The sequence below is a fragment of the Oncorhynchus mykiss genome, chromosome 18 (assembly GCF_057628025.1).
Source record: "Oncorhynchus mykiss isolate SJ-2025 chromosome 18, ASM5762802v1, whole genome shotgun sequence".
In the NCBI taxonomy this organism is placed as follows: domain Eukaryota; kingdom Metazoa; phylum Chordata; class Actinopteri; order Salmoniformes; family Salmonidae; genus Oncorhynchus; species Oncorhynchus mykiss.
In genome coordinates, this window is record NC_143039.1 from 45,830,947 (window position 1) to 45,856,432 (window position 25,486).

The following is a 25,486-nucleotide window of genomic DNA, read 5'->3' on the forward strand; positions in this document are numbered from 1 at the left end:
AGCAGTTAATGGGCGGGACTACAGGAAAACAAATTCTCCCATTGGAGAATATTAACAACGGCTACTTTTGACATCGGGTTTTTGCGGGGAAGTGATCAACGTACCTTTTAAAATTGATAAACGGAACAGTTTAATATCCCTGCAGTACAGTATGGTTTAGAAACTCTGTTGTAGCTTGCTAGATGTCAAACAGGAAATGACATAGCCAGGTCTGCCATGTTTACGCAGGAGACGGGCGTGTGTTGTGCGAGTTTCTTTGATGAGCTCTGCAGAGTGAAATTGCAAAGGACTTGACTTCTGTAAAGTTATAACTCACCGGCATTGGTATAATCGAAGTTAATGTCTTATGCATGGAAAAGCTTAAGAACCTTATTCGGTAATTCAAATTAAGACTCGTTTTAGTAGGCTACATATCGTTGCTATTTAGCTAGCTAGCTTTCTCCACAACAAGGAGGCGGGCGGAAGTAGCTAATGCATGGTAGCTAGCTGGTAAGCCTCAGTTCCGTTTTTAGTATAGTTTGGTGGACATTGGTTAACCTATATTGTGAGTGAGTGACAATAAGAGCTAGCCGACTTTCGCCATAATAAGCAAGCCATGGCTGAATCCCAGAAAGCTGACCATTCAGAGGTAATTTACGTTTTTGAATGAATACTAACGTTAGCTAGCGATGACCTATTCTGCTAGTTAACAAGCTAGCTAATTATTGTCGACCCTCCCCTTCATTTCCCGCGCAGATTTAGTTAGCGTGAGCAAATCAACAATCTAAAACAAACACTGCACGCTCCAACTTGGTTCTATTTGGTTCTCCCAAAGTTGGTATTTGATTGCAAGCATGAGTTAGACTTTTCCCTCAATAGCCATGACACTTGATTCATCTGTAAACTGGGGTCTTTACTTTTTCCTGGTCAGGTCACGTAGAAAGGAAAAACTCAGGACACTACTTGTAGGACTATTACTAATAGAATATTGACTTTCCTCAGCATAAAGGCGAGCCAGACAAAGAGACAGAGCAGCCATCTCAGGCTGGAGCATCAATGGATTCAGTGGACCCTGGAGCCTCACACAGCAATATAGCCTCGGCAGATGGGAACAATGGGGATGATGCTACCAATGCAGTCAGTGCATGTTTCTCCTCAATTATAGACGGGGCAGGGGATACTGGTAATTCAGGACATGCGAGGGAAACCGATGCAGAGGATTCACAGATGGTGGAAGAAACAGTAAAAACAGATGCCTTGCTGACTGTGGTAGAAATGGACAGTAAAGAGGATTCACAGACTGAAAGAGAAACAGCCAGTGTGGATGTTCCACAGATGGAAAGAGAAACAGCCAGTGTGGATGTTCCACAGACGGACAGGGAAACAGCCAGTGCGGATGTTTCACAGACGGAAAGAGAAACACTCAGTGCGGATGCCTCACAGACGGAAAGAGAAACACTCAGTGCGGAAGCCTCACAGACGGAAAGAGAAACAGCCAGTGCGGATGCCTCACAGACGGAAAGAGAAACAGCCTGTGCGGATGCCTCACAGACGGAAAGAGAAACGGACAGTGCGGCTGCCTCACAGACGGAAAGAGAAACAGCCCGTGCGAATGCCTCACAGAAGGACAGAGAAACAGCATGTGCGGATGCCTCACAGACGGACAGAGAAACAGCCCGTGCGGATGCCTCACAGACGGACAGAGAAACAGCCCGTGCGGATGCCTCACAGACGGACAGAGAAACAGCCCGTGCGGATGCCTCACAGACGGACAGAGAAACAGCCCGTGCGGATGCCTCACAGACGGACAGAGAAACAGCCCGTGCGGATGCCTCACAGACGGACAGAGAAACAGCCCGTGCGGATGCCTCACAGACGGACAGAGAAACAGCCCGTGCGGATGCCTCACAGACGGACAGAGAAACAGCCCGTGCGGATGCCTCACAGACGGACAGAGAAACAGCCCGTGCGGATGCCTCACAGACGGACAGAGAAACAGCCCGTGCGGATTCCTCACAGACGGACAGAGAAACAGCCCGTGCGGATGCCTCACAGACGGGCAGAGAAACAGCCCGTGCGGATGCCTCACAGACGGACAGAGAAACAGCCCGTGCGGATGCCTCACAGACGGACAGAGAAACAGCCCGTGCGGATGCCTCACAGACGGACAGAGAAACCGCCCGTGCGGATGCCTCACAGACGGACAGAGAAACCGCCCGTGCGGATGCCTCACAGACGGACAGAGAAACAGCCCGTGCGGATGCCTCACAGACGGACAGAGAAACAGCCCGTGGGGATGCCTCACAGACGGACAGAGAAACAGCCCGCGCGGATGCCTCACAGACGGACAGAGAAACAGCCCGCTCGGATGCCTCTCAGACGGAGACAGCCCGCGCGGATGCCTCTCAGACGGAGACAGCCCGCGCGGATGCCTCTCAGACGGAGACAGCCCGCGCGGATGCCTCTCAGACGGAGACAGCCCGCGCGGATGCCTCTCAGACGGAGACAGCCCGCGCGGATGCCTCTCAGACGGAGACAGCCCGTGCGGATGCCTCTCAGACGGAGACAGCCCGTGCGGATGCCTCTCAGACGGAGACAGCCCGTGCGGATGCCTCTCAGACGGAGACAGCCCGTGCGGATGCCTCTCAGACGGAGACAGCCCGTGCGGATGCCTCTCAGACGGAGACAGCCCGTGCGGATGCCTCTCAGACGGAGACAGCCCGTGCGGATGCCTCTCAGACGGAGACAGCCCGTGCGGATGCCTCTCAGACGGAGACAGCCCGTGCGGATGCCTCTCAGACGGAAACAGCCCGTGCGGATGCCTCTCAGACGGAAACAGCCCGTGCGGATGCCTCTCAGACAGTCAGAGAGAAAATTGGGACAGATGCACCCCAGACTGTGGAAAAAATAGGCAGTACAAGTGGTTCACAGACTAATGGAGAAACAGACATACCCCTGGACATGGGAGTAGTGGATGCTGACGATGAGATGGAGGTCAATGCTATCAAAGTGGAGGATGACCAGATGCAGGAGGAAGACAACTTGGAGGGGATGCCTGTGATAACAGCTGTGGAAGAGGAAGGCAAAATGGTTGCTTTTAGCAGCAACTCCCTGGATCATGGGGATGAGGTGGAGAAGATGGACACGGGGACAGACTCACTGACAGAGAACGAGGTAGAGGAACCCAGCAAGACCGGGCAAGTGGAGAAGACTAATTCCATGCCTTGTATCATGGATACAGGTAAGAAGAGACTGCTGCCTGCAGCTTTTTGTTGGCTATATGACCTTAGGATCTGGATTGTCAATTGTTTCCATAGTTTGCTGAATTCATTTCTTCAGGTTGGATTTGTTTGTGTTTTGTGTGTTGCTACCCTAAACACTTTGATGTCTTGCTTGGCACTCTACTCCAGGGGTTCTTAAACTTATTCAGCCTGGGACCCAAATTAGAAATGTTGTGTTTTCCTGGGACCCAAGCTTATGAAAACTATACATAAATATTGGTTTCTTTCATTGCCGTTATGCCAAAAACAAAAGAAATATAGACAAAAAACAAATAATGAAATGAAATATCCATATGAATATCTGTTTATTTCCACTTATTAAAAACACTCACGTATCTGTCTAGGTTTGGAACGGTTGCTATTAAAATACAATAAATAAGGCTCCCGGGTGGCGCAGTGGTCTAACGGACCTGCAGTGCTAGCTGTGCCACCAGAGATTCTGGGTTCGAGCCCAGGCACTGCCGCAGCTGGCCGTGACCGGGAGGCTCATGGGGCGAAGCACAATTGGCCCAGCGTCGTCCGGGTTACGGAGGGTTTGGCCGGCTGGGATATCCTTGTCTCATCGCGCACTAGAGACTCCTGTGGCGGGTCGGGCGCAGTGCACGCTGACCAGGTCGCTAGGTGTACAGTGTTTCCTCCGACACATTGGTGCGGCTGGCTTCCGGGTTGGATGTGCGTTTTGTCAAGAAGCAGTGCGGCTTGGTTGGGTTGTGTTTCGGAGGACGCATGGCTCTCGACCTCTGTCTCTCCCAACCCAGAGTCTCTGGTGTCACAGCTAGCACTGTGATGCCTTAGACCACTGCGCCACCCGGGAGTCAAATAATTATACATTTACTCTGACACGTCGCGATTCACCATTAACAGGTGGGTCGCAACCCATACTTTAAGAAAGGCTGCTCTACTCCGTTGCTACTGGAATGCCCCAGTGTCGAAAGTCCTCAGAGTTTAAACATGTCATCTTACACACACTACTTCAAACATGAAGTCTCCATGACAGGAGACACAGAGCAACCTGCTGAGGAGACCAGCGTTGTGAAGGCTAGCGGCTCGTCTCTGCCTATGGAGGAGGACCAATCTGAAGATGTCAAACCGTTTCACCCCAGTCCCACCACCTCTAGCGAAGCTATTCACCCACAGAACAGTGAAGGTGAGAGGCCACAAGGGTCTGTCTTTGGAATATACGGTCTTTGGCTACATAATGTTCCCACATGACCCGAATACCTGAATGTTAGTGTGGTCCTTCACAATATTCAGATGCTAATGAGTGCACTTCCTCAGTAATGGTTTTACAGTTTGTTTTGGTTTTTAAATTCACACGCTGAATGACCTATTGTTTTGCAGGCATCGACTGTCCTGCAGGGCTGGAGAATGGAGTGGCAGGACAGCCAGTCAAAGTTGTGGCTGTGAGTATCCTCTCTCCGTCACAAACGATAGTGAATTCATTCCCGCCCAAGAGACTAGACGAGCTTAAGCGTGGCAGAAATCTGGTCACTGCTTATGAGTGTTAAAGGTTTTCAGGTGTTGTGAAGGCTTTGTCAGAATACCTCTGTAATTTGTCGTCTGTTGTTGAATGTTCTCTGCGGTCGACCCAGTCTGCCCAGTTGGCAGCTGAGCCTGTGTCCACCAGCGTGGAAACCATCTCCATGGTCAAGGTGAAGGATGAGCCCGTGGACGAGGAGTATGATCAGGCCCTGGCTCCAGCAGTCCTCTCAGAGGGCGTCAAGGATGAACCAGACGCAGCAGAGGTACGGCATCTCTAATCTCACTGGTCCTCAGCAACGGCCAAGTCTTAACTGGACATTTCTGTTGTGAGTTACATGGAAGTCGTACGTTGAAATTAGAGGTCGACCGATTTATGATTTTTCAAAGCCGATACCGATTATTGGAGGACCAAAAAAGCCGATACCGATTAATCAGACAATTTTTATTTTACATTTGTAATAATGACAATTACAACAATACTGAATTAACACTTATTTTAACTTAATATAAAACATCAATAAAAATCCATTTAGCCTCAAATAAATAATGAATGTTCAATTTTTGTTTAAATAATGCAAAAACAAAGTGTTGGAGAAGAAAGTAATGTGTGCCATGTAAAATATGTGCCATGTAAAAAAGCTCACGTTTAAGTTCCTTGCTCAGAACATGAGAACATATGAAAGTTGGCAGTTCCTTTTAACATGAGACTTACATGAGACAATATTCCAAGGTAAGAGGTTTTAGGTTGTAGTTAATATAGTATTTATAGGACTATTTCTATACCATTTGTATTTCATATACCTTTGACTATTGGATGTTCTTATAGACACTATAGCATTGCCAGTGTAACAGTATAGCTTCCGTACCCCTCCTCGCCCCTACCTGGGCTCGAACCAGGAACACATCGACAACAGCCACACTCGAAGCATCGTTACCCATCGCTCCACAAAAGCCGCGGCCCTTGCAGCGCAAGGGGAATAACTACTCCAAATCTAAAAGCGAGTGACGTTTGAAACAGTATTAGCGCACACCCAGCTAACTAGCTAGCCATTTCACATTGGTTACACCAGCCATTAGGCTGATAGGCTTGAAGTCATAAACAGCGCTGTGCTTGCGAAGAGCTGCTGGCAAAACGCACGAAAGTGCTGTTTGAATGAATGATTACGGGCCTGCTGCTGCTCAGTCAGACTGCTCTATCAAATCAGACTTAATTATAACATAATAACACACAGAAATACGAGCCTTTGGTCATTAATAGGATCGAATCCGGAAACTATCATTTCGAAAACAAAACGTTAATTATTTCAGTGAAATACGGAACCGTTCGGTTTTTTATCTAACGGCTGGCATCCCTAAGTCTAAATATTCTTGTTACATTGCACAACCTTCAATGTATGTCATAATTACGTACAATTCTGGCAAATTAGTTCGCAATGAGCCAGGCAGCCCAAACTGTTGCATATACTCTGACTCTGGTTAATATTGCCTGCTAAACTGGATTAGTAGTTATAGTGATTATGATTGATGGTTTTTTATAAGTTAAGTTTAATGCTAGCTAGCAATTTACCTTGGCTTCTACTGCATTTGCGTAACAGGTAGGCTACTCGTGGAGTGCAGTGGTTAGAGCATTGGACTAGTTAACTATGCGGTTGCAAGATTGGAACCCCTGAGCTGTCAAGGTGAAAATCTGTCGTTCTGCCCCTGAACAAGGCAGTTAATCCACAGTTCCTAGGCAGTCATTGAAAATAAGAATGTGTTCTTAACTGACTTGCCTAGTTAAATAAAGGTATAAAAAAGAATAATAATAAAAAAAAAACGATAATCGGCGCCCAAAAATACAGATTTCCGATTGTTATGAAAACTTGAAATCGGCCCTAATTAATCGGCCATTCCGATTAATCGGTCGACCTCTAGTTGATATCAATGCGTATAGTTCAAGCTGTGTGTGTGTGTTTTTTAATCCCAAATCCTGTGTGCATGTTAAATGTATGTCACCGTTGTTATTTACAGGAGTTGAAAATCAGCAACGTCTTCTCTGTGGGCGGCTGCCCAACTACGAACGGTGAGCAGGGGACTTTAATATTTGTACACAACAGGACCCATTAGTGGTCGGTCAAGCCCTAAGCTGTGTCTTAACCTAGCTGCAGATTTCTTTTCTGAATCAGAAAGGGGTTTAGGTGGTGGGCGTGGCAGGGGGAGCGCCAATGGGTGAGGTCGGCCTGTAGGCGCAGCTGAATTCAGGAGAACATTTTAAAGGCCATTATCTTGGCGGTGTAGACTGTTTAATTTTTAATTACATTTCCTGCAATTCTACAATTTTCTCCATGGAGACAGCTATTTTCTTGTGAATATACATATTCTGCCATGGATGTGAGAACTTTGCAGTTTTAAATCTAATTTCCTACAATTCTATGCATTTTGCCATGGCTAATGCTGTGTTCATAATAACAAAAATGAATACTGCTAAATAAATTGTATTTGTTATTTTAAATTCTCCTTCACTTTCTAGCTCTTATTTTGGTAATTGTTAGTTCTCAAAGATTGTTATAAAAATATATAGGGCCATTATCTATTCTACATGCTTTTATTTCTGGTATTAGTCGTTTACACTGAAAGCGTTTTTAACATCCCCAATATGTATAAAAAAAAAAAAGATTATGCAAGCCCGCCCAATTATTTCCAATGCCAGAAATGTCCCTGGGCTTTGGAGTGTATTTTTATAGTCTACCGCAAGCTCTCCAGGAGCAAAAGATGACTGACTACCACCTTACAGGTTATGCATTTCTCCCCCCCCCTTCCCTCAATCTCCACCCATCCTCGCCATCCCTCTCTCCACTATTAGCCGTATCCACGCCAGTGGCTGCCCTGCCTAAGACTGTAATACCTGCCCCAGCCTCTTCCTCCATCCCTCCGCTGATCCCCATGGCTATGCGGGTGGCCTGCTCGGCCTGTAAGAAGGTGCTGCTGAAGGGCCAGACGGCCTACCAGAGGAAGGGCTCCTCGGACCTCTTCTGTTCCACGTCCTGCCTCACCTCCTACAGCCCCCCGCCCGTCAAGATGACTGGCCCAGCCAAGAAACCCTGCCACTACTGCCTCAAGTGAGTCCTGCTGTTGTCGTGCCGATGGCGTATGCAGATAATGAATAAAGATAAGATAAAAGACTTCTGACATTGCCAAGCTTTAATGTATTGTGTATAAATTATGTTTTAATGAGCTTATCACCCCCCCCCCAGGGAGATTGCTAACCCCAAGGACGTGATCACAACTCCTGTGGACACCATGGGCACAGTGAAGGACTTCTGTAGCCAGACCTGCCTCTCCTCCTTCAACTTCAAGAGGAACTCTGCCGTCTCCACTCTCTCCTCCTCCCTGTCCACCATGACAGGGGCCGTCAAGTGCAGCATGTGCAAGAAGGCCTGCGTTGTAAGGGGCTTAAGATCTTTGCGCATTTCAGTGTGGGAGTCGCCTGAAGTATCAAAATTGGCAATATAAAATTGATGTCAGAGCTGACAAGGAAGTGAACATTTTGGATGAATTACACTTTTATAGTGGGCCGACGCCACAGAGACATACTTGACATAATTAAGTATAAAACTGTACTTTTGCCTTTCGTCTTTTTCCTGCACCTCTTCCATTGGCGTCTCGTCTCAACATCTGCTCCTTGTTCTTTTCCCCCACAGAGTAAACACGAGGTGATCTTCCAGGGCAGTATGCACAAGCTGTGCAGCGAGGTGTGCTTCACGCGCTTCCGCTCCACCAACAAGCTGTCCATGAACAGCTGCCAGAGCTGCAACAACTACTGCTACGGCAAGGTCACCGTGCTGGTCGTGCAGGGGGTCAATAAGACCTTCTGCAGCGACGGCTGTGTCGCCACCTTCAAACAGGTAAGAATGGGATCCCTGAGATGCAGTTCACGCAGTCAGAAAAAGCCAAGTCCTTGCTTTCCACCTCTCTTGTTTTCTCAATTGCTCTCAAAACTCAGAGGAGGTCCGAGGGAGGGACCTTGGATCTTCTCCTCCAGTACGTAAGAACCATCTACCTGTAAGTTGAAGCAAGCAAAAGCAGTCACCCTCACTCCCTTTTGTGTTCGGTCTGGTTTTTCAGAAAGCTAAGAAGCCTGTGGCATGTACTATGTGCCGCAACTTCCGCTCACCGGTGGATATGGTCGACAGCGCCGACTCTGAGGGCAAGCTGGAGATGTTCTGCTCTACTGGCTGCGTTACAGCCCACAAAGTACAGACTGTCAGCTCCTCGGGTATAGTTAGGCTAACCACCTCAGCAACATACCTCACTGTCACAAACACACACTCATTCACTCTCTATCATTTATTCACTCACTTACACACTCTTTGTTTCACGCACTCATTCATAAGTCACTCTCCTTCCTTCATTTCAACCCAGGTGCTCGGGTAGAATGCAACACCTGTGGTCAAAAGGTGGTGCCCTCCTTCCACCTGGCCATGTCGGACGGCTCCATCCGGAACTTCTGCACCATGAACTGTGTCGTCACCTTTCAGGTAACACCACCTCTGGGTTAATCCATTAGCTCAGTTGAATTAGAATAGAAATATTGAAAAGACGGCAATTTAATCATTCACTGCGGCTCGAACACTTTTGATATTTTACACCTCTTTTACCCTGCACTCTACTCTTTGTTGTCCTGCACTGACACAATGTTATGTTTCTGGGACCTGTAGGATCAGTTCAATAAGAGCAACTCCCAGAGCCAGATTAATGTGGCCCCCAGCACAGGGTCCACAGCTCCGCCCGCGGCCCAGACCAGGGACAAGGTATCCCAAGGGACCCGTCTGCCCTGCTTCCAGTGCCACCGCCTCTTCTCCTCCAAGCCCGAGCTCATTCAGTTCAAGGTACTTAAATGGTGTTTTCTTTCTCTGCCTCTATCCCATCTCTCATTCTGACTCTCTCTTTCCTCTTTGCCTTTCCCTCTTTGTCCATTTTGTTGAACTCCCTCACAAACACACCTCCACTCTATTTAGGTAGACACAACTCCCTGTTAAAACTGCTATAGAATTGATTGAATGTGTGTCTGCGCAACCCTACAGGATAAGATGGTATTCCTCTGTTCGGTAAATTGCTCTGAGGAGTACAGGAAGATCAACTACGAGATGGCACGCTGCGAGTACTGCAAGATTGAGAAGCCAGCCAAGGAGGTCAAGAGAATCAATAAGAGGGACTACACCTTCTGCAGCGAAGGTTAGGAGGGTGATTGAAAACATGGTCTTTAACCCTTTATTGCAGTGGGCTAAGTCAGTGTCACACAGTGTTTCTTGGTAGTCTTAAACAAAACAAACACCTCACACACATGGTTAAGTGCTTAAAAAAAGGAGACACCTGTACCATGTCAGATATAGAGTTTATATGAATTCCATTTTGAGTTTGCATCCCAATATTACACTTTATATACATCACAGAAGACTGAAATATAACAAACCCGTTCGACATTGAAACACCAGATTTTCTGCAGGTTTAATAATAAATAAAAAAGTTTTTGAAGCCACTAGAGGGCGATTTATTAATTTGACAGCAGGAAATGGTTTTAATAGGTCTGCTGCCTCAAGGTATACATTTTTATTTATTTATTGGTTTCCTTTGCCATCATAACACAAAATAAGTTGACAGCCCCAACAAATCACCTTTTTTCTACTTTTATCATCACGACTTATGTCTGTCAGAAATGGGTATTATTTATTTGGAAGTCTTTATTTGGAAGACTATAGCCCCTTGAGGTGTTGCAGTCTGACTGTGTTGAACCTGTGTCATGAAGCAGAGCGTGACAAGGCGAGCAGAGAGTGGGGACCTAGAGCGGTGGGAGCGTTGAGTGGTTGATAGATGGCAAAAAAAGACCATACCGATCATAATAGAGATGTATTTATATATATATTTAGTAGCGTTAGCTAGCACTAGTCGGCTGTACCTGCGCCGAAACTGTTTTTCATCCTATAGCTCGTTGTCCATCTTTTTAAGTTGAGCCAAGGTGTTTTCAACACTTTCTCTTCTTTTTTTTCTTCTCCGTGACTGATCAAAACAAATGTTCTCATGCTTTCTCTGGTCTCTCTGCAGCAGACATAGTATAGTGAGCAATATATTTGGAACATCGAATCGCAATGAAATCACAGTATCAAATCGCAATACATACAGAATCGAGAGAATCGCAATGCATATCGTATCTGCACCTAAGTATCGTGATAATGTATTGTGAGGTCCCTGGCGATTCCCTAGTCATGTCATGGCTATCAGTAATAAGCATTACTTTTTTCATTTGAAAGACTATTCTGATCATCATAGTCGAACTGATAACAATTTTGACTTGGTGTACAAAGCTCAACTTCCCTGTCTTTCTCCCTTCTCTCCTCCATACCCAGGCTGTAAGCTGCTCTACAAGCACGACCTGACCAAGCGCTGGGGGAAACACTGCAAAATCTGTGCCTACTGCGCCTCCACTGCGCAGAAGGCCGTCACAGGCCAGTACGGGGGAAAGCTGGAGGACTTCTGCTCGGACGAGTGCAAGTCCCACTACACCCTGCTCTTCTGCCAGGTAAGAGAAGGAACCACGCTAAGGAAATGAGCAAGACACCTAGGGCTCAATGAGGCTCAATACTTAGGACTCGTCTCCTGTGCATGTCTTTTTCGTCTTTAACACTGATCTGAAAATACTTACTTTTCTAGAAAATACATTCTAGAAAATAGCTGCTATGTGAGTTCTTATTCTACGAGATATGCTCTATCTGGTATTTCTACATCATGCTTGTCTCCTCACTCAGGTGGCTAAGTGTGACGCGTGCGAGCGCCAGGGGAAGCTGATTGAGACCCTGCCGATGCTGGGCGAGGTGAAGCACTTCTGCAACCTCCAGTGTCTGCTCGACTTCTGCAGCCTGCAGACCCAGAACCAGGGCAAACCCCAGGGACAAAAGGGTAGGATTTATGTAGTGTGTTATAGGACATTGTAATGTGTCATCATGGGTTATTACATGTCATTATGTTGCCTGTCAAAGCTCATGCTTGAGAGGTACACAAATTGTCATAAAGACTTGGAGTCCCTTTAACAATTTGTGGTAAAATAATAATTACTTGAGATTGTGTAAGAAGATAATTTCTTTGTTTTATCACAACTATGTAAAAGTATAGAATTAAACTCAACTGCAACTTTCTGTTCTGACTAGTCTACATCCGCTGTATATCACAGTAAAGCCAGTCTACACCCCCTTGAATTTTTATCACGTTTTGTTGCATTAAAGTGTTAATGAAATATTTTTAATTGTCATTTTTCGTCATTGATCTACACAAAATACTCCATAATGTCAAAGTGAAAAAATATGAGTTTTATTTTTAAAATAATAAATATTAAATAACTAAAATATATAGTTGTTGCATAAGTATTCGCCCTCTTTGCTTAGTCAAGCCTAAATTTGTTCAGAAGTCAAATTTGGCTTAACAATTGACATAAGTTATAAGGACTCACTCTGTGAAATTATAGGGGTTGACTACCCCTTCCTCTGTCCCCCCAAGAAGACTCACAGCTGTAATCTTAGCCAAAGGTGTTTCTAACATGTATTTACTCAGGGGGGCGAATACTTGTCTAATCAAGGTATTGTGTTTTATTTTTCATTAAATTATTTTCTTAAAAAATGTTAGAATTTTTATTTCGCTTTGACAAAGTATTTTGTGTAGATCGCTGACAAAAAATGACAATGACATACATTTTAATCCTACTTTGTAACTAAATGTAATAAAATGTGAGGAAATCCAATTGGCGTGTAGACTTTCCATAGGCACTGTATAATAATGACTGCAACATTTATCTCATTCTCTTTCTTTCTCTTCCACACATCCTTCTAGTGGCCATCTCAATCGCTCCATCCCCCTCCAATACTACCACTGTTACGAGTGTGTCTGATCCGATCATCGCCAATGTAATCTCACTAGCCAGCTCCCCCACTGGCCAGCCCAACTACGCCAACACTTCCCTGCAAGGTATACACACACACACAGTTATCAGTTACTCAATACACACAGGCCTTAAACACTATCAAGTTCAACCACAGAGGGGTTCAACCACAGAGGGGTTAAACCATCCTTAATCATCTCTTTGAGTAGGTTTGAGTTGTCGTTGCTAATAGCATAGCCTGTTGACGTCCATTAAGCTACAGGTGATTAAGCTATAGCTGATTTAGATTGAAAAATGATCTACTTAGCAGGCCTGTGGTGTTTTTCTATTGACTCATGCTCTGTTGCTTCATGACAGGGACTGTTCCCAGCAGACATGTGAAGTATGTTGGAAATGTAAGTTGTGCATATGTGTTCTTTTGTCTATATGTTTATGTATTATGCGTATGGGGCTGAATTGTAACTTCCACTTAATTTGACTTTAATGCAGGGGAACTGAAATCTATTTGACCTCACGGGATTCCGGCAGGGATGGGAGTGAAGTTCTAAAATCAAGTTCAGGACAGGATCGACAGTCCACAGGAGCGGGCAGTACTGGAATAGTTTTAAACATAGGTTGTAGAAATATGGAATGTGTGGAGCATTCTGTTAAAAAAAAAAAAACTGTCTAGGCTAATATAGTTAAGAAAATAAAATACAAATCTATATATGTTACAAGGTCATTTCCCCCTCCCCTTCCATCCAGTCTTCTGCGCCTTGCTCCAGTTGTAGCTAGTCACTACTTTACCCTTTGACTTTACCTCCGATGCACGTGGAGACAGACACAAATGTCCATATCATGAGTTCATCCGACTCTGGCTAAGTAGAAGGGCTGCCTTGATTACCAAATTCTCGTAATGTGGTTGTCATCAGCTGTGTGTGGCACTGTGCAGGCAGCTGTCTCGTGAGCGCTGAGCAGCAGCCAAACGGAGCAGTTGCTTTGGCTTCTCGCACGGAGAGCGCACTATCGAGGTTGTGGATACTCAGACTGCTCACATGGCAGGTCTGCCAGTTTGGATGAGCAGAAGTGACTTTTCATTAAAAGTTAGGAGAATTAAATTGGCAGGTCAGGATAATTAGGTTAAGGTTAGGAAAAGGGTTAGCTAAAATGCAACACTTGTCCCTGACGTGACTCAAACATATCTAGCTACAACCAGGCCTGTCTTGAGAGCGGTCTTGGATTCCTCTTATGCACTTATCCACTTATGTCGCTCTAAACCGCCAGATTTACAGTATCAGTCAAAAGTTGAAACACCTACTCATGACAGGTTTTTCTTGATTTTTACTATTTATATTTTCTACATTGTAGAATAATAGTGATGACATCAAAACAAAATATTTTAGATTCTTCAAAGTAGCCACCCTTTGCCTTGATTAGTTTTTTTATGCGTTTTAGCCAATCAGTTGTGTTTTGACAAGGTAGGGGTGGTATACAGAAGATAGCCCTATTTGGTAAAATACCAAGTCTATATTTTGGCAAGAAGAGCTCAAATAAGCAAAGAGAAACGACAGTCCATCATTACTTTAAGACATGGTCAGTCAATGTGGAACATTTCAAGAATTCTTAGTTTCTTCAAGTGCAATCACAAAAACCATCAAGTGCTATGATGACTGGCTCTCATGAGGACCGCCACACTAAAGGAAGACCCAGAGTTACCTCTGCTGCAGAAGATAAGTTCATTAGAGTTACCAGACTCAGAATTTTCATCCCAAATAAATGCTTCTAGGAGTTGAAGTAAGACACATCTCAACATCAACTGTTCAGAGGAGACTGCGTGAATCAGGCCTCCATGGTCGAATTACTGCAAAGAAACCACTCCTACAGGACACCAATAAGAAGAGGAGACTTGCTTGTGCCAAGAAACAGGAGCAATGGACATTAGACCAGTGGAAATCATTCCTTTTGTAAGAATGTTTTGCTTCCAACCGCCTTGTCGTTGTGAGACGCAGAGTAGGTGAACGGATGATCTCTGCATGTGTGGTTCCCACTGTGAAGCATGGAGGAGGTGGTGTGATGGTGCTTTGCTGGGGACACTGATTTATTTAGAATTCAAGGTACACTTAACCAGCATGGCTAGCACAGCATTCTGCAGCGATACGCCATTCCATCTGGTTTGTGCTTAGTGGGACTATATTTGTTTTTCAACAGGACAATGACCCAACACATCTCCAGGCTGTGTAAGGGCCATTTGACCAAGAAGGAGAGTGATTGAGTGCTGCATCAGATGACCTGGCCTCCACAATCACCCGACCACAACCCAATTGAGATGGTTTGGGATGAGTTGGACCGCAGTGTGAAGGAAAAGCATCCAACAAGTGCTCAGCATATGTGGGAACTCCTTCTAGACTGTTGGAAAAGCATTCCAGGTGAAGCTGGTTGAGAGAATGCCAAGAGTGTACAAAGCTTTTGACAAGGCAAAGGGTGGCTAATTTAAAGAATCTGAAATATATTTTGATTTGTTGATCACTTTTTTTGGTTACTACATTACTCCATGTGTTATTTCATAGTTTTGATGTCTGACACTATTATTCTACAATGTAGAAAATAGTAAAAAATTATGAAAAACCCTTGAATGAGCATAAATTAGGTTTGGCCTAAGGTTACTTAACGGTCTGTCTTCATTGTGTGGCAGGCCAGCACCCAGACACAGGCCCCCCGGGCACCTCCACCCAGGGCTCAGAAGAACAAGGCCCTGCTCTGCAAACCCATGGTCCAGAACAAGGGCATCATGTGTAAACCCAACTTCACTACCACAGGGTGCCAGACAGGTACAATATCATACACGCATGTAGCCTTTATACCACACAGTTTTTTATTCTTTATATTTGTATTTATTTGTACAAGAAAATACAATACAAAAATAACACATGCGGGAAAGGTCAAACAAAAGGCTTAAGGCACCTCCCCCTTTCAAATGGTTGTAAAACAAAACAAGCATTTATAAAAAATAAAATAAAAAAAGTGTTATTAAAATGCATGATAAAAATGAATGCTTTATGATACAGGCCATTGAATACACACGCACACGTGTAGCCTGTATATAGATATTCAGAGACACTCTCTATTTCTACTCTATTTATCTTGAAATTGTTTGTTGGTCCACAGATGATGATTTCCCCAAGGTGATCATAGTGCCTGTCCCAGTTCCAGTGTATGTCCCAGTCCCCATGAACCTGTACACCCAGTACACCCCCCAGCCTGTTGGACTTCCCATCCCGGTATGTTAACACCCCACATCTAGCACTACCTACCCTTCACCTCGGTCAGTCACATAGTCACACAGATTTCTCCTCAAATTCTCTTTAAGAGCTGTGTGCTCTGGACTAATTTGAAACCAACTACCATTGAATAGTGGTTGGCTGGTACATGCTCTTGCAGACCAGAATAGCAACATGAACAAATAATTACATCCCTCATAGCCTCCATGGGGCGGCAGGGTAGCCTAGTGGTTGGAGCGTTGGACTAGTAACCGAAAGGTTGCATGTTCGAATCCCCCAGCTGACAAGGTACAAATCTGTCATTAGTTAACCCACGTTATTGAAAATAAGAATTAGTTCTTAACTGACTTGCCTATTTAAATTAAGGTAAAATACAGAAAATAATCCTTTATGTTTCCAGCTGCCTGTGCCCATGTTTCTGCCGGTGACCCTGGATAACGCAGAGCGCATTGTGGAGACTATCCAGGACATCAAGGAAAAGATCCCCTCTGACCCTTTCGAGGCCGACCTCATCCTCATGGCTGAGATGGTGGCTGATGAGGGGAGGGAGAAGTCCCCTGAGCAACCCCCTGAAAGGCCTCCAGCCCCAGTAGTACAAGACGGTAACCAGGGGAGGGAGACAGGGATTGGAATGAGTTCTGGGTCATGTTCATTAGGCGCCAAATGGAAGAAAACATGAAAGGGATAACCTGGACTTGCGAAACATGTTCTGTTGCGTAGCCTTATATAATTGGAGGTGTTTAAGCTATTTTGGTAATCAGAGTTACAAACAGTAAGCACTGTCTTTGAACCTGTGAGACCCTCTCTATGGCTTCATAGGCCAAGCTACAGCTTTGAGAGCTTGTTTCTTTGCTCTTCCACCAAGTCTCTTTTAAATGCAATTTATGAGAGTATAAAAAGCTATTATTAATTTGAATTCTGCATCATGACTGTCCCATAACTTAAATGCTTTTGTTTTTTTCTCTCTCCGGGGACCAGACCAGGTCAGCACCTACAGTGGAGACCTGGACACAGACGAACTGAGCAACTTCCTCACCACTTGGGATGACGAGCCACCCCCCACCCCTGGCGTCTCATCGCGGCACAGTCGACCCTACGCCCACGAGACGCTCCGACCCATCGTGGACATCAATGTCCCCGCCACCCCTCCACCCCCCATCATGGACATAGAGGCTGACTTCCCAGTCCGTGAGTGATGCTTGACTTTTACACCTCCACAGTTATTAGGGATTCCTGATTTGAGCCATGTTTATCTGTTAAGAGTTTTTAGACTTTTTTTCCTGAAGTATAACTTGTATAAGTTATAACTTGTAGAATACTTATACTTTGGTTGAAGGCTGTCAATCTTTTATTTTAAGGTAATTATATGGTCAAAACATATTGAGACTTTATAGTGAATGGCTTCTAGCTCTGTGTTGTTCTGTCCTGTTATGTTTTCAACATGTAACAAGCAGCAGTAAGTCAAACGCTTCTTTCATTCAACACACTACAATTCAGCTGGCCTCGCTCTCATTGTCGTCAGTTTGTTTTCAAATATCTGCATCGGTTTTGTCAGAAACCCTGGAGCTGATGGCCCATTGGCGGGATCAGGAGAGGGATAGAAGTCCCAGTCCACCTCCTTCTCCTCCACGACGAAGAGCCAGAAGGAAAGCTCGGGATGGCTTGCCACAGAAGAAAAAGGTACGAGCCCAAAACGGTAGTTTAAATAAGACCCTTTTCAAAGAGCGCCTTCAGCCATTTATTTCCATATTTCAACTCCCAGCAGTGCTCCTTTTTTAAAATGCTTTGTAAATATTTTGTCTGTGGGTGTGTCTCTCTCTCGCTGTCTTGCTCTCCCTCCCTTGACCCCACAGAAGCGTAAGTCGAGAGCAGCAGAGACTGCGTCAGCAGTGCCTTCGCTGGCTGCGGCCAAGAGTGACGTGGTGCCCGGCGAGCCCCCCAAACTGCAGCACATGTACGGGGTGGACGCCTGGAAGAGATGGGTCCAATGGAGCAAGACCCAGCCTGACCTGGAGAAGCCTCGATTTGGCTGTGGGTCTGCTCACTGATACACATGTGCATGCACGAACACCCAACCCACTGCCCTGACCATATCACACTCGCGCACAGGCAAACATGACTATATTATAACTGTTAATTTCCTGAAAACCCTGATATCACACATTTTGTTGCTTTGCTTCTTAATTTACTGCCTCTTTCTAGGATTAAACCTGCCTCCTTAATTGCTTACGGGAATCATATAACTCTGTACAGTGAATAACGTTCTGTTCCCCCTGTTACAGCGCGGCCAATGGAGATAAAGGAGGATGTTTTGAAGTGCACAACAGCAGAGCTGAGCTACGGTCTCTGTCGGTTTATTTGTGAAGTTAAACGACCCAACGGCGAGTCCTACAGCCAGGACAGTCTTTTCTATCTCTGCCTCGGCGTCCAGCAGGTAGGACACACACACACACACACATTCAAACACTCACTTCTGATAATATCATTCTGTTGATTGCCTCTCCTTCTGCAGTACTTATTTCAGAATGGGCGCATGGAGAACATATTCACTGATCTCTTCTATGGCAAGTTCACCCTGGAGATCACCAAGCTGCTGAAAGACTTCAAACCTACCATAACCGCCAGTGGTAAGACTGCACAAACACACCGTGTATAACTCAAAGGTTGTAATAAGGCCTTTTGCTTACTCCACTGTTGTGAATGACCTCCCACTTGTCGTCTGTCATCCTTCACCGTAACTCACGTTCTCCCCCTCTGTTGTGTTCCTTTCATGTATTTGAGGGCGTTGGGTTTGTGGTCTGTGTTTATTAGTATGCTTATTGAAAGGGCTTTAATGTTGGAACCTCTCTCTCCCAGGCTACCTGCACTCGAGGGTGGAGGAGGAGTACCTGTGGGACTGTAAACAGCTGGGGGCCTACTCTCCCATCGTGCTGCTCAACACGCTGCTCTTCTTCTGCACCAAGTTCTTCCAGTTCAAGACGGTGGCCCAGCACCGCCAGCTCTCCTTCGCCCACGTCATGCGCTGCACTAAGTCCATCCACGACAACACCAAGTCCAACTTCCTGCGCTTCTACCCGCCCATCCCGAAGAAGGACCTCGCAACTGAGACAGCAGGTGCTTTGCCTATTCTCCTTCGCTCTATGGAGCAAGTTCAGTTGCAACAGAAACTGTATTTGAATTAAATATGTTTTTTTATTTTAAACGCACAAATTGAATCATTGAATTCATAAATGTACCTTGTATTTCACGATTTGAAAATGAATTAGATGAATAGTGCATAAAATGTATATGTAATTACATTTTCAAATATACTACTTATATATTCTGTATCAAGTTCATAAACTAATTTCAAGTTTTCGAAAGTTTAATTTAAAATTTCTCAGATGTGTTCAGATTCAGTTCTCTAGATTGATTCAAAATCACAGACAAAATCCTGCTACTTTTCCTGCAAGGAATGGTAGAAGAGAATGGATAGATTCAAACTATCTGTGATAACAGGTCGTCTGGGTCTCTGGCAGTTTCTGAAGCCAATGTGGCATGTGACATTTATTGTCTTCTATGAATTTCACTCTTGCGTTTGAATCGTTTGGGCTAAGCTAAGATTCTCTGGAATTCCCCTCTGATGCTCACAGAACGTGCAGGATGCGTTAGGACTGTTACAAAAACAGCAATTTGGTTTTGCCAACTAATCTAATTGGCATAATAATAATTTTGAAAAAATAAGCCAGAGATCTCATTTTTTGCATAGGATGCGTCTCACATCCATCCATCTGTCGCACTTCTGCATCTGTGGACAGAGCTAGAGAGGTTTTTGTCAGACCATGAGACATCCCGAAAATCGGTCTTCTCACAAAAACTTCTGTAGCGTCCGAACGTACAACTACCCCTTTATGGAAAGATGAGTCTCTCACGAACGCGGTGGTGTTATCCGTTTTGCTGTACGAAAGTTTGGACACCTACTCATTGCAGGGTTTTTCTTTATTTTTACTGTTTTCTACATTGTAGAATAATAGTGACGATATCAAAACTATGAAATAACACATATGGGAATCATGTAGTAACCAAGAGTTAAACAAATCTCAAAATATTTTATATTTGAGATTCTTCAAAGTAGCCAACCTTTTGCACACTCTTGGCATTCTCTACCAGCTTCACCTGGAATGTTTTTCCAACATTCTAGAAGGAGTTCCCACATATGCTGAGCACTTGTTGGTTGCTTTTCCTTCACTCTGCGGTCCAACTCATCCCAAACCATTTCAATTGGGTTGAGGTTGGGTGATATTGGAGGCCAGGTCATCTGATGCAGCACTCCATTACTCTCCTTCTTGGTCAAATGGCCCTCACACAGCCTGAAGGTGTGTTGGTTCATTGTCCTGTTGAAAAACAAATATAGTCCCACTAAGCGCAAACCAGATGGGCTGGCGTATCGCTGCAGAATGCTGTGGTAGCCATGCTGGTTAAGTTGAATTCTAAATAAATCACCAACAGCGTCACCAGCAAAGCACCATCACACCTCCTCCTCCATGCTTCACGGTGGGAACCACACATGCGGAGATCATCCGTTCACCTACTCTGCATCTCACAAAGACACGGTGGTTGGAACCAATAATCTCATATTTGGACTCATCTGACCGGTCTAATGTCCATTGCTCGTGTTTCTTGGCCCAAGCAAGTTTCTTCTTCTTATTGGTGTCCTTTAGTAGTGGTTTCTTTGCAGCAATTTGACCATGAAGGCCTGATTCACGCAGTGTCTGAACAGTTGATGTTGAGATGTGTCTGTTACTTCAACTCTGAAGCATTTATTTGGGCTAAAATTTTGGAGGCTGGTAACTAATGAACTTATCCTCTGTAGCAGAGGCAACTCTGAGTCTCCCTTTAGTGTGGCTGTTCTCATGAGAGCCAGTTTCATCATAGCGCTTGATGGTTTTTGCGACTGCACCTAGAAGAAACGTTAAGTACTTGAAATGTTCCGCATTGACTGACCATGTCTTAAAGTAATGATGGACTGTCGTTTCTCTTTGCTTATTTGAGCTGTTCTTGTCATAATATGGACTTGGTATTTTATCAAATGGGGCTATCTTCTTTATACCACCCCTACCTTGTCAAAACACAACTGATTGGTTCAAACGCATTAAGTTCCATAAATGAACTTTTAACAAGGCACACCTGTTAATTGAAATGCAATCTGGTTGAGAGAATGCCAAGAGTGTGCAAAGCTGTCATCATGGCAAAGGGTGGCTACTTTAAATCAAAATCCGCAGCATATTATGCGCATTTGCAAGCATAGCAGCAAAGGCTGGACAAATACTATTTATCTCTTTTAGTTTGAATCTGTTGAAATGCTATATTTTAGTTTGAATCTGTTGAAATGCTATAAAGAGACGTGTATTTTTTCTAATAAAACCATGGCCAGTTTGTCGCAGTTTGTTGTTGTTGGTCAAAACAAATAGGTTGTCTGGTCTGCAAATTCGTTGTTGTTGTTTTTCCAATACGGCCTGATTGAGTTCGACACCTTTGGGCTATCTATTTATGTAGCTAGCTATTTATTTAGCAAGCTAGAAACATTGAGCCTTAAGTGTGAGCTGCTGTTTTTGCTAATGGAGAAAGTACAATATAGATCACATTTGATTCCTATGTAATCATGGACCTGTGTGTGTGTGTAGCTGATGCAGACGGTGTGGCAGCGAAGAGGAAGAGGGAGGACGAGGAGAAAGAGGAGGTGCTGGAGATGATGGAGAACAGTGAGAATCCCCTCCGCTGTCCTGTCCGATTGTACGAGTTCTACCTCTCCAAGTGGTGAGTGACACACAAATACTGCATGCCTTTATTCTCCCCATTCTGCAGGACAATCTAACCAAGTACTGTAAACTAATATCTTGTTCTTGAAAGTGCTTTTCTGAAATCTTTCCTCATCTCGTTTAAAAACTAGCCCCCTCTAACACAGAGCTCTCCTCCTCGCCCTCTTCTCTCCTCCAGCTCGGACTCGGTAAAGCAGCGCACCAACGTGTTCTTCCTGCTCCCGGAGCGCTCGTGCGTCCCCAACAGCCCCATGTGGTTCTCCTCCCAGGGCCTGGACGACCACACCTTGGACACCATGCTGACACGCATCCTCACCGTCAGGGAGATCCATTTGGGAGACCCCCAAAGAAACGAGCCCCAATCCAAGGACCCTGAGTGGACCCCTGACCAAGACAGTGACGAGACTGATTGACTATGAGGAATGGTGCCCACACACACACACACACAGTTAGAAGCTCTTGTTTGCATACATACACACACACACACACACACACAAACTACGTGTTGATCCGTAAGGACTCCAGCCATGTGTGAAGAGTTGTGTGTTCGCACATGGTGTCCAAGGTATGGACTGAGAATGTGTCGTGTACACAAAATGTATAGGGAATGTGTGTAAACGCAATTATGAACTGACGCTCAACCACACAACTGGGACTGAAGAGAGACCCTGTTCATGCTGTCTGGTCTTTCAAAATCAAGTGGAGTAAACAGAAGGAATCACTTTAAGAAGAATCACATTACTGCATTTGTGAGCGTGGTTGGGGTCAATACCATTTACATTCCAGTCAATTAAGAAAGTGAACCAAACTCCCATTCAACGTGTTACCAATTGAAAAGTATTAAAGAGACTTTGAATTTTAGTGTACTTCCTGAATTGAAATGGACTTGACCCCAACCCTGGTGAGCATAATTGTGGTCATAGAAAGAAACGAGTTTGGTTAACAAGATCTTTTCAAGTTCTTTCACTTCACAATACGATGCAATGCTCTCCAGCCCTAATCAATATGTACTCCGATTGGGAAGACGCTTTTAAGAAGTTGCCTATCACATGGAGCATAAGTCAATCTGACCAAGTCCTTTCTAATACAGAGTTCTTATTTCTGGGATCACTACAAATATGAGGACGCTTTGAAAATGTTGTTTTTTTAATATTACAGATGTCAACAACGTTGTTTTAGTGATTTTGTATGTTAAAGGATATATGACTATTTCTGGTGTTTGCTGTTGTTTACGGGAATGAGAACATTGACCAAACGCCGAGGGATATAACTAGCTGTCAATAGTGTTGTCCAAGTCCATTGCCTACTAAAATTGGTGCGAGGCAGACCCATGCCATTTAATTGTCTATTGCGTTATATTTGGAGTCATTTGAACTTGCCAAAATGCTTTAACACATTAGTGCTCCCACATGCATACACAAGAACGCATGTGTACTGTTGTTTTGGGGGGGGGGGGGGGGGCATTGTCATCCTGTGTTTCCCTATGTAGAATATCCAAACACTTGTGATTTGGTGTGATATCAGGAATAAGGAGTGAACCCTGAATCCTCAAAGTGGAATTAGAAATGAGTATGCTGTAGTTTGAGGCCATATTGACAGTTTATCTGCAAAGACGAGCAATTTTACATTAAGTGCCCCCCATTAATGGTTCTCAGAGGTGCGTCTCTTCGACTTTGTTCTGAGAAACTTTTGTATCCAAATATTATTTTTAAATAAATGCCGAAAAACTAATGTTTAGTTTTTGAAGACTTATTTATCCAGTTAATTCCAGATTGTTTTAAAATAATAAATTTCTTGTGGTCATATGTTTTAGGCGTGAAGATCTCTGATCAATTCTGTTTGCCAGTTGAAGGTGGCTAGATTCACACCCTAGCAGGGTATAAAACAGTAAGTGTAAAACTTCACATACACCAAGACGTCAGTAATCAGCTCAGAAACCCCTTAACTCCTCATTTATCAATGTTAGGAAGAAAATAAGTGTTTGATACTTTGGTACTTGAAATGTACTTTGGCTTTATGAGCACATTTCAAGACACGGGAGTTTTATAAAGATACTGTGTCATGCGCCTGACATAGTCACATTTTGTCTGTCTGGTAAAACCCAGCTGACATCAAACCAACTCTTGGGAATTTCCAACTTACGAGGTACTTTTCTCCAATTCTAGCACAGTCTTCACCATTGGGATATTGTCTTTGGACTCCTCTCCACATATCAGGCTCATACCCCACTGGAAGCTAGAGTAGAAGGCTGGGTAACGCATAATCAGAGGAATGACAATTCATACGATCCATGTCCTCAAACAAACTACATTGTTTGGATAAACCTTTTGATTTCCATTTTTTTGGGGGGGGTGTCAAGGAAAAACTTCACAATATACTTTAATTGAAGCGTGTGACTGAATGATCATGCTTTATAGTTTACATCTAAAGTGAATGAATCAATACAATATTCTGTCCTTTTGTTTGGAGCTTGGGATGTGTTGTCCACCTATAACCACGCTCCCTCTTGTTCATCTGTTAACCCAATCCAGCACCAACTTGCTCATCTAAAAATGTCTTTAAAAAAACAAATCATTTCTGAATGCTACTATGGTTTAAGTAGAAAACATGCAATGGTTCCTTGAATGACTGTAGAAAATGTACAGTATCATGATTTTCGCATAGCTCACATGTTACCTTGTACACTATGGGCAGTCACAAACTCCTCTATCATAAATATAGATATGAGGCTTGAGAATATGGTGCTGAAATACAGATTCAAACCACCGGGATTCTTGAGCAGAGCTCTCATACAATGTTACGCCCCTTTGAGGCTGTAGTAAAATGGGCTATATTGGACTACTGTCCTGTATTACATGGTCTGTCAAGTCATACTTGTCCTGTTTGCGATGAACAGACCCCTCCCCCCACATAAAGACACAGTTATCACGACTATGAGTCCAGGCCACTGTCAATAAAGAAGAAATGGTACTTTCCCAGCCAACCGCACATTTCCGATGATGTTCACTCCCTGTGCGATTGGGAAATTAAATACCCCTAAATGTTAGTTTCAGTTTCCTGAATCAATATATTGTGGAAAGGCCCATATCAAAAGGGAATATAACATGGAAATATGAAACATTTGTGCGTACTAGAATCTCACTCACCCGTGTTTGTGCAGCAAATGGGTAGAATTCTCAATTCTTCATTTGATTTCAAACGGGTGGAGAATGAAGCAATAAAGTACCTTCCCCTTTTCTCTTCTGAAGGGATCATATTTATCATTTGTACAGTGTGAAATCACCATTTCCTCAAAACACTGAAGCGGTTAAGGCCATAACATGGTAGCACCGTTTTCTAATACACTTTAGGGATGAAAATGCCACTGAGTTCAATTGAAATGCTCTATTGATGACAGACAATACTATTTGTTTACCAAAGCAGAGCATACTTGTATAGAACGCTGATTGCTCACCTGCTGTTAGATTTTACATGAAGTCTTTGAGATTCTTTTAGAGCTCTGTTCTCGGCTTGCGTATCTTGTGGCTCACCATTATTGATAGTTAAAGCTAGTTGCAAAAATACATACAGTCCATCAGAAATATACAGGAGCTTGGCCCATTTTCTCTACATCCAGATGCATTGTCAAAAGCACTTATTTTAGTAAATAAATGACAATATTTTGTCCCATGAAGCTCCTGTGATAAAATAGTGCTCACTTGTCAATTCTCTACATCTCACTAGCCAGCTCCTCCCGAAGGGTCAACGCTCACAGACAATTCTCAGAACAATGGCGGCACGCAT

At 44.2% G+C, this 25,486-nt stretch overlaps 1 protein-coding gene across 6 annotated transcripts; it reads left to right on the forward strand.

Moving 5' to 3' along the window:
- LOC110496152 (zinc finger MYM-type protein 4) lies at positions 1 to 23,434 on the forward strand. Of its 6 annotated transcripts, none has more exons than XM_036952670.2 (28): positions 1 to 628; positions 982 to 3,220; positions 4,258 to 4,407; positions 4,602 to 4,663; positions 4,853 to 5,005; positions 6,753 to 6,804; positions 7,585 to 7,840; positions 7,976 to 8,165; positions 8,423 to 8,626; positions 8,847 to 8,997; positions 9,144 to 9,259; positions 9,440 to 9,610; positions 9,806 to 9,956; positions 11,126 to 11,298; positions 11,525 to 11,675; positions 12,600 to 12,734; positions 13,006 to 13,043; positions 15,320 to 15,455; positions 15,793 to 15,905; positions 16,306 to 16,507; positions 16,884 to 17,093; positions 17,461 to 17,585; positions 17,759 to 17,936; positions 18,188 to 18,339; positions 18,418 to 18,532; positions 18,762 to 19,019; positions 21,569 to 21,701; positions 21,882 to 23,434. In XM_036952670.2, exons 1-28 carry the CDS (start codon positions 596 to 598, stop codon positions 22,114 to 22,116), a joined length of 6,282 nt encoding a protein of 2,093 aa, XP_036808565.2. In that variant the 5' UTR covers positions 1 to 595; the 3' UTR covers positions 22,117 to 23,434. The 6 variants fall into 6 exon arrangements, with proteins under 6 accessions (XP_036808565.2, XP_090064660.1, XP_036808564.2 ...); XM_036952669.2 differs by having other exon boundaries at positions 41 to 628; positions 4,246 to 4,407; XM_090208531.1 differs by having other exon boundaries at positions 208 to 376; positions 4,246 to 4,407.
- The last annotated feature ends 2,052 nt before the right edge of the window (positions 23,435 to 25,486 follow it).